We start from the raw sequence: 9,041 nt of genomic DNA, 5'->3' as shown, positions 1-9,041 counted from the left end.
CTCTCTCTCTCTCTCTCTCTCTCTCTCTCTCTCTCTCTCTCTCTCCTGCCTCACCATTTGAGGCAGGTCGATGCTACCCTGTCTCTGGAGAGTTCCCACTAAGTTGACCCAAGAAAGGAAGCTGCTTTTCCCTCTTCCGACCTCCCAGTCTCAGCCAGCGCTTCCTGTTGGCAGAAATAAACAGAAGCCAGGTGGCAAGGGAGTCTGAGAGGAGTCAGGGCTCTGGTGGTAGTTTGAATGAGAACGGCCGCCCCAGAGGCTCACAGATTTGAATACTTGGCCACAAGGGAGTGGCACTAATTGAAAGGATTGGGAAGAATCCTTGTTGGAAGCAGTGTGTCCCTGGGGGTGAGCTTTGAGGTTTCAAAAAGCCCATTCCAAGCCCAGAGTCTCTTCCTATTTGCCTGCTGATCCAGATGTAGAACTCTCAGCTCTTTCTCCTGTATCATGTCTGCCTGTGTGCCATCATGCTTCCTGCCTTGCCACCATGCTGATGATAGACTAAACTGTAAGCCAGCCCCCAATTCAACATCTTCTTTTTATAAGACTCGCTGTGGTCATGGTGTCTCTTCACAGCAATGAACACAGATTAAGACAGCTCTGCAGAGCTGTGCAGAACACAACAGGAAACAGAAGCTTGCAGAGAGATAACAGGTACACCCCAGCAGGCCCTCATCGAATCCCAGCTGGAAACTGATGAGAATCTCCAAATGCTAGGAGTCCCTTACAGAGCAGAGAAACCTGAGCACCTGCTATTTTACAGAACAACCAAGCTGGTTCACTGCATCTGGCCAGCAAAACCATAAGAATCAGCAAGTTCCATGGGACCCTTAGGAGGCCAAGAGTCTCCCAGAGGGCAGAAGACAAACACAAAGAAAGTCTGGGACCTGCCACGTCGATGGAATTGCTAGGTGTTCTGCGGCACATTCAGCTGCTCAGTAAGTGGCACCTCCATTAGAAAAGGGTCCAGGCTCAGTGGGAGAAGGCTGTTTAGATCACATGTGGGTTCGGTTCTCCAATCTCCTTGCCTGGTTACAAACCAGACTGTCAGGGAGAGCCTCTGCAGCAGATAGATGCAGGCTGCTGTCCTTTGAGCCATCTCAGCTAGCAAACCTAGGCATTCTGGAACGATTAATAGAAGAGAGAAAGCACAGGGACCCTCCAGAAGCCTCAGCTAAACAGCTGCAGCATAGATCCTGGAGGTCGGGGAGGCCAGCCTCTCTTCTGTTGATAATTCTCCATCAGAAAGCAGCTCCAGGCTTGTGAGTCTTATTAAAGGCATTACATCAGACTAGAAGGTACTCAAAACGGTAACATCTTCTCCAATAAGTCATGAGACTGCTGGCTAGTCTCATGTCAATTTGACATAAGCTACAGTTATCTGAAAGAAGTGGGCCTCAGTTGAGAAAATGCCTACATAAGATCCAGCTGTAGGGCATTTTCTTAGTTAGTGATTAATGGGGGAGGGCCCATTGTGGGTGCTGCCATCCCTGGGCTGGCTTCTGTAAGAAAGCAGGCTGAGCAAACCAGGGGGAGCAAGCCAGGAAGCAGCACCCCTTCATGGCCTCTGCATCAGCTCCTGCCTCCAGGTCCCTGCCCTGCGTGGGTTCCTGTCCTCACTGCTTTTGAAGACAAGCTAATATATTTCACTGTGAGTGAAATAACCCTTTCCTCCCCAGCTTGCTTTTGGTCATGGTCTGGCACAGCAGAGTCCATGGAAATTACTTATGACATTTCAGTCAATAACAGATTATTGTATAGGACAGCAATCCTATGAGATCATATCATTTAGAAGCTGGGAGTATAGCTCAATGGTGTGTTTGTGTGTATGTGTGTGTACATGTGTATATACACATATGTGCATACATGTGTATATGTGTGTATCTGTGGTATATGTGTGTGTAAGCCTATGTGGATGTGTGTGTGAATTGTGTACATGTATATATGTGTGTATGTGTCCATATGTGGTATATGTATTATATATGCGTAAGTCTATGTGTATGTACATGTGTGTGTTCTACATCACTTGCCAAGCACATATAAGCCCCTGAGTTCAATCTCCAGCACCATATAAAACATATGTTTTCCCACCTAGAAAAGTCATATCCAACTTAGTGTGGGCAAGTACACTCTATGGTAGTCAAACACTGGTAGTGTTACCTAACACATTTCTCAGACTGTATTCTCATCAGTAAGTGACACATGTATACATACACATGTATGAACAAGTTTGTGAACAGGCAGGTGGATCCCAAGAGCCAAGCTACCCAGTGCAAGCAGGTAGTTCAGACTTCCCAGTGTGTGTTCCTAATGGCTTTACTGCACTGGCCCCCATGGCCTCTCGTCAGCTAGTAGGGGGAACAAGTGGTCATGGTTTCAAATGAGTCCACAGACATTCCGGCCCCACCCAGATGCAGACAGCAGTTACATCACTGGCTACTCAGGGAAACCTGGCGTGACTGTGAAGAAGCTGACATCTTGGTGACGTTGTCTAGGTGCAGACCTACACTTTGAGACTACACTACTGAGACTTTGAGCTGAATTCCTTAGTGGGTGCCTGGGCACTCCTGTGCATTGTAAGATGCCTAACAGCATCTTTAGCCTCTGCCTTCCAGATGCCAGAATACGAAGGCATACACACACACACATACACACATACATACATACATGCACACACATACATACATATGCACATTCACACACACATACATACACACATACACACATACATACACACATACATACATATGCACATGCACACACACATACACACATACACACATACATACATACATGCACACACATACATACATATGCACATGCACACACACATACATACATACATACACACATACATACATACACACACACATACATACATACACACATACACACATACATACACACATACATACATATGCACATGCACACACACATACACACATACACACATACACACACACATACACACATACACACATACATACACATACACATGCATTCCCATATATATACACATACATACATACATAGACATACATACACACACATACACATGCATTCCCATACATGCACACATACATACACATATATACATGCACACACATACATACACACATACATACATGCACACACACATACATACACATACATTTACATATAAACACACATACACATATATACACACATACAAACACACATACACACACATACCTACACACACAGCTAGAAATATCTTCAGAAATTCCCATTGCCCCAGATCGAGAAGCCCCCACTCTACATTACTTTATGAGCTACCAAGCAGATGAGGAACTTTGGACAGAGGAGGGAAGACTATGGTTATTAACAAGATTTATGGCCAGTATGATGGTTAATCTTCATTGCCAGTGTGGGTTTGTATAAAAGTGTCCTCCACAGGCTCATGTTCCTGACCATTTAGTCCCCCATGGGCGGCACTATTTGGGGAGGTTCAGGACATATAGCCTTGTTAGAGAAGCATGTTACCGGGGCTGGGCTTTGAAAGTCTAAAGACTTCTGCAATTTCCAGGTTGTGATTGGTCCCAAACAGCCCTTCAAGATTATTTAAGTAGGTTGCTTTGCTCCCTCAGAGCTGGCTGTAGGGCAGTCTCCTGTGCCACGTTTCTTACTGTTATACTGTCAGATCCAATAAGGTCTTCCGCATGGTCTTGCTTCACTGACTTTCAGTAGTGTGGTCTGCTAAAATGAAGCTGTGCAGCAGAAGGCAGTTTGTATGTGACAGCTGAGCCAGCGAATGCCCGAGGCCAAGCTTGATCAAAAATGATCCTGGCAGGTAGGTGAACCCAACATCACTCAGGGTCACCAATAGGTGCTACCCAAACACAGCCCAGCCCAGTGTGTTCTCAAACCCAATATTGCCAACACTGGATTTCCAAACCGCCCAATGAAAAGTCTGCATTCCCAAGACTGGGGCCCCAGATTCAGAACTCAAAGTTCCTATATCAATTGGTCAGCAGTTAAAGAGGCCCAAGCATTCTCAGAGCAGTCCCAGTGCCTGGTGCTGGACCCACCACTGGTCCACTGAAGAAGTGACATAGTGGAGGTCTTGCTGTGCCATTCAACAGGTAAAGTAGCTGCCCGCCTAGACTACCAACCCATTCTCCAGCAGCGCCCACAGGCCTGAGCCAACCTAGCTCTGCAAGCATGGCGCTGCTACCCAGGACCCGCTAAGGATCCAGGCTGGGAATCCCACCAGCTCACGAGGATTCTGCTCCTAGTGAGAAAGGATACCCATGCCTTGATGATGCCAGCCGCTCCCAGAACACATTCAGAAACTGCAGCTCCACCTCCCAAATGCTGCCCCAATGGAGCACTGACAACCGAAGGGACGGCTGAAGAGTTCCCCAGTGGCAGAGCAGAAAGAAGAAGCGAAGTGGAAGTAGGAATGACACTGTCAAGTCTTTAGGGTGCAGGGTCTCAGACCCCAGGCTGACAGCTGTAGCTCTGGCTGCAACCAATACCCAGGCGAGCCAACAGGAGAGGCGTGCATGAGACTTACCACTAGGGGACGCCACCTGCCACTGCTTTCACCCACCCGCAATGAAGTGAAGCCCACATTTCTAGAGACCAGCTTTAGAAAAGCTTCTTACCCTTGACTTCTGTCCAGGTGGCACAAAAGAACCCTCCGACAGTGGCTGGGTGGCAGTTTCCTGGCCCCTTCACCGGCTTAGACGAAGGAATTGTACTTCAGGTGCTTCTGCTTTCCCATGAATTTTTTGAGGTGCTTATCTTGGGATTTTTGCCACAAAGACTTCCCATTCATTATAAAAATATTGTACGTCATGCTCACTGGAGGATACCTAAAACGAAGAAAACAAACCACACCACTCACTAAACACACAGGAAGGCCACTGTCTGCCTGTTGGGTGGGGACGGAGTCTGCAGTTTCTGATGGATCTGAATTCTGTTACCTCAGGGAAGGTCTGTCCTGAATGACATGCCCTCTGACCTAGGGTCACAAGGTGCCTCTTGGAAACTCCTCCATTGCCTGCTTTTCTCCCACATCCCCCGTTCATCCTAACCAGTTCTTTTCGAGAGAAAATAGCCGGTCCAAGAATGGGTCCTGGTCAGGGTTGTGAAGTAAGTCAAGCTTGATTTCAGAAGCCCTTAAATCCAGGTTGCTCTTTTGCTTCAGGAGCCCCATGCCTGTCTCAGAAGAGGAAGCTAGACGTGAGGTAGCTGTTGGCTAGTCGGCTTGGGCTTCACATCCAGAAGCCTTGACATCTAGAGAAGGTAATGATATGCTCCCCAAGAGAAATGTAACTACCACAGCCTCAGACCCAAAATAAAAGGTGACAAGACAAGTGTCACCAAAGGAGGTAGCCTATAGCTGGCTGCTTTCCCTCGGCCATCAGGAATGGGTGTCTCAGAGGATACAGAGGGCCACTCATAATTTCGAAAGTGACAGTGCAGATGCTGTTCTTCCAAGTTACTCGCTTCTGGTGTCTACCTAAGGTTCACATCTGTGCCTAAGCCCATCTTTGCCCCTTGAGGCTCCTGCTATGCCAGGCATTAACCCACCGCTTACAGGATCGTGAGAGATCCTAGGAAGAGTGGCTGCTTGGCAGCTACTAGAGACAAAGTCTATTCAGCACAGGGAACCAGTGTACACTGAGTGAATTCAGCCTTCCTCTCCCCATCAAGTCTCCTCCCTCTGCACCTTCTTATAGCCGTGCTTTGGTTTTTCTGCCTCTAGAATCCTAGCGACTATAGCCAGATGGGGTAGCGTACGTCTTTAGTCCCAGAGGCAGAAGCAGGTAGATCTGAGTTTAAGGCCAGCCTGGTCTACAATGTGAGTTCCTGGACAGCCAGAGCTACACAGAGAAACCCTGATTCAGGAGAAGGGGGATGGGAATACAGTCCTAGTATCTAGTCTTCTTTTCTTTTTTCTTTTTTCTTTTTTCTTTTTTTTTGAGACAGGGTTTCTCTGTATAGTCCTGGCTGTCCTGGAACTCACTCTGTAGACCAGGCTGGCCTCGAACTCAGAAATCCACCTGCCTCTGCCTCCCAAGTGCTGGGATTAAAGGCGTGTGCCACCACTGCCCAGCTAGTATCCAGTCTTCTAATCAGAGGCTCTGCCATCTCCCGTCCAGTTTCCTCCCGGTATGGTGAAACATGGCTAAATCTGCGTGGCCTTGAGAAGTAAGCATAGCTCAAGTCAGGGACTCCAGAGCTTCACTGTGCCTCAAAATTGCCAGATAGCACCTGAAACCCATCACCTGGGAAATTTTATGGAGGTTGCTGGGAGGTGCCGAGACATGACAGGAAGACATTCCTTCCTTCCTAACATCTGGAATCTGTAAGATGCAACTGTGCTTCAAACTCCCTGAGTCATTTGTTTGATTAAAACAACAACAACAAAAACCCCCATACTTATTAACTTGTATTTATGGGTGTTTTGCCAGCACATACTGAATGCATGCAGTGCCCTGGGAGGCCAGAAGAGGGCACTGGATCCCCTAGAACTGGAGCTGAAGGTGGTTATGACCCACCTACCTGTGCAGATAGAGGATCCTGAGCCATCTCTCCACCACCCAACTTCCTGAATTCTTAAAAGACAGACACTCACTTTGGCTGTCTCCGCCTTATACAGGTGACCAGCGTGAGCACCACCAGCACTGTCACCAGGATTGCCGCCATGGCTGCGGTAGCAGAGATGATGTTCCTCTGCAGGAAACTCAGCAGCTGTCCACATGGCAGACTCTCCCTGGGGGCACCTAAATAGGAAAACACAAGAGCAGAAGCTAGACAAGGCCTAAACGCATCCCTGACAGGTGACCCGCAACCAGGACATCCTGGTGGGTGGTCTTGCTCAGAGCAGAAGTATACATACTAACATGTCAGCCACTAGCTTCAGAAGTCCAGCTGGGGAAGCGACAGGCCTTGTCACCGGTGACAAGCTGAGATTCAGAGGGTATGGGCTGACAAGCAGCAAAACATTCATGAAAAGGGATGAGCAAACCACAGTGTGTAGGAAGCAAGAGGCCAGGAGGCGAGGTCATGGAGAGGCAGAGTGTGGAGTGGGTGGAAAGGAGGCAGGCACATCCCACTTCAAAGGCTTTGAGAATCACGGATGTGGGGCTGACAGTGTAGTTCAATGGTGACCCACTAGTTTAATACGTAGGAGGCTCCAGATTAAATCTCCAGCGTGGGGAACTGGACAGCAAAGGGTCAAGTATCTGAGTTAAAGGTACTCACCTGGTGGTGGCCAAAACTTCTCTTTCCTAGCCCCTCCTTCCTGCCCCACCAGCTTTTAGAAGTTCTACTACAGATTCAGTCTGCCTTGTGTGTGTAAGCATGGTTGGACATCTTGACTGTGATCTTGATTCAACAAGACACATAGGAGATTAGAACGAGTACTCGTGTGTGGGTGGGTGGGTGTTCCCATGGCTGACATGTGAAACAGAGACAGAAAGCAGAGATCCATCTTGAATTTGGGTGGCACTCTCCAAAAGGCTAAAGGCCCACACAGAATATAATAGGAAAAGGAGGGAGCCAGCCAATGAGGGGACGTAGCGTTTTCTGCTTCCTGGCCGGCATATAGTCGGTGGCTGTTCTCCACCATACTTTTCTGCCTCATCAGAGCCTCGAAACAAGGGTGACAGCTGACCATAGATGGCAACACTGAAATCAGGAGCCAAGATAAACCCTTGGATTTGTTCCTCTCGGGTTTCCGCCACAGTGATGGAAAACTGACTGAGATTGTGGTTTAAGAGATTCCAGACTGTCATCCAGTGTAGATGGTGCCAGAGACGACCTTGACTTCTGACAACCCTCTGGGGATTTTGTGAAATCACAAGGCTGGCTTTAGAATACCACTGAGCATGGGTTTGGGGTACAAAAAAAATCATGGTTAGATCTCAAAGGGAGGAGATCCCAGCTGATATTTGGGGACTCCAGGGGCATCTGTGATTCCATTTGTAATCTGGCCAGAGGAAGAGGAAGGATTGGAGGCTGGGGCAAAAGATCCATTGAGAGGAATGAGCGTTTGTGTGAGAAACTCTGAAGAGATTAGGTGACACAGGCAGAGGATACTGCCCAGGGCTTTCTTGGGTTATGGGGGAAAGCCAGAGCCCAAACCTTCCCCCAAGGTCCAGGAGGAATATCTCCAAGGGCTATGCTTCAATAATTCGGCACTAGCAAGTTTAAAGTTACATTTACTTTATTTTGTGTGTTTACCTGTGTGTGTAAGTGTGCAGACACTCGCCGTGCATGTGTGTAGCCAATGTGTGGGAGTCGGTTCTCTTTTTCTGCCATGTGGATCTGGAGGATTGAACTCCACTTGTCAGGCCTGGTGTTTAATGTCTGAAAGTGGGGAAGTGATAACAGGGTAGATGGAATGGCTGTGTGGAGAGGTGTAGTGGGTGTGGTACCAGCATGGGCTCAGCCTCTCTCCACTATCAACAAGTATGAGCTAGCTCAGTCAACCCAACAAGAAGGAAGAAGCCAGACCCACAGGAGACTAGGTTAACCTAAGACAGCCTCAGGACCCAGCAGGGGCAGGGGCTTAGGAGAGGATCCCACATTCTAAATGACTCTGGCTATTTAGAAAAAAAAAATGAAAATCCTTTAGAAAAGATAATAAACTTTTTGAAATTTATTTAACTCATAATGTGTAGACCATATGAATTGTCTGTTTTCTGTTTCGCTTTTTAGACAGTCTCACTATGTAGCCCAGACTGGCCTCAAACTCAGGGTCCTCTTGCCTCAGCCTACAGGTATGTGACCCACACTAGCTGACTACACATTTCTGCTGGTAAATGAAAGGTACATGGACTCTATTCAGCTAAAATACCATGGAATAAAAAGATATATTCTAGAACCTTCCATACTCGAGACTCTTACTCAGATCATATTTTAAGGGTGATACCTCGAATGGTGTTTTGGAGTATTTCGCTGTCAGCTGCCAATTGATGGTGTACATCCCTGTTGAATAGAGATGGTTCTTTACTCTTCTCAACAATATCAGCTACAAAAGACAAAAGAAACGTCTAGATTGAATG

General features: G+C 47.5%; 1 protein-coding gene across 1 annotated transcript in view; it reads right to left on the bottom strand.

Moving 5' to 3' along the window:
• Positions 1 to 9,041, bottom strand: part of CUNH2orf92 (chromosome unknown C2orf92 homolog) — a 35,875-nt gene that overhangs the window by 2,906 nt on the left and 23,928 nt on the right. Inside the window, exons 6-8 of the mRNA XM_028775356.1 lie at positions 8,909 to 9,007; positions 6,608 to 6,755; positions 4,629 to 4,838 (exon numbers count right to left, since the gene is read on the bottom strand). Coding sequence (XP_028631189.1) covers positions 4,706 to 4,838; positions 6,608 to 6,755; positions 8,909 to 9,007 — 380 coding nt within the window. The 3' untranslated portion in view covers positions 4,629 to 4,705. The remainder of the gene's footprint in view (positions 1 to 4,628; positions 4,839 to 6,607; positions 6,756 to 8,908; positions 9,008 to 9,041) is intronic.

The sequence above is a fragment of the Grammomys surdaster genome, unplaced genomic scaffold, assembly GCF_004785775.1.
Source record: "Grammomys surdaster isolate TR1022 unplaced genomic scaffold, NIH_TR_1.0 255, whole genome shotgun sequence".
NCBI lineage: Eukaryota > Metazoa > Chordata > Mammalia > Rodentia > Muridae > Grammomys > Grammomys surdaster.
Note: the sequence above shows the minus strand (reverse complement) of the source record. Positions and strands in the feature narration are given on the sequence as shown.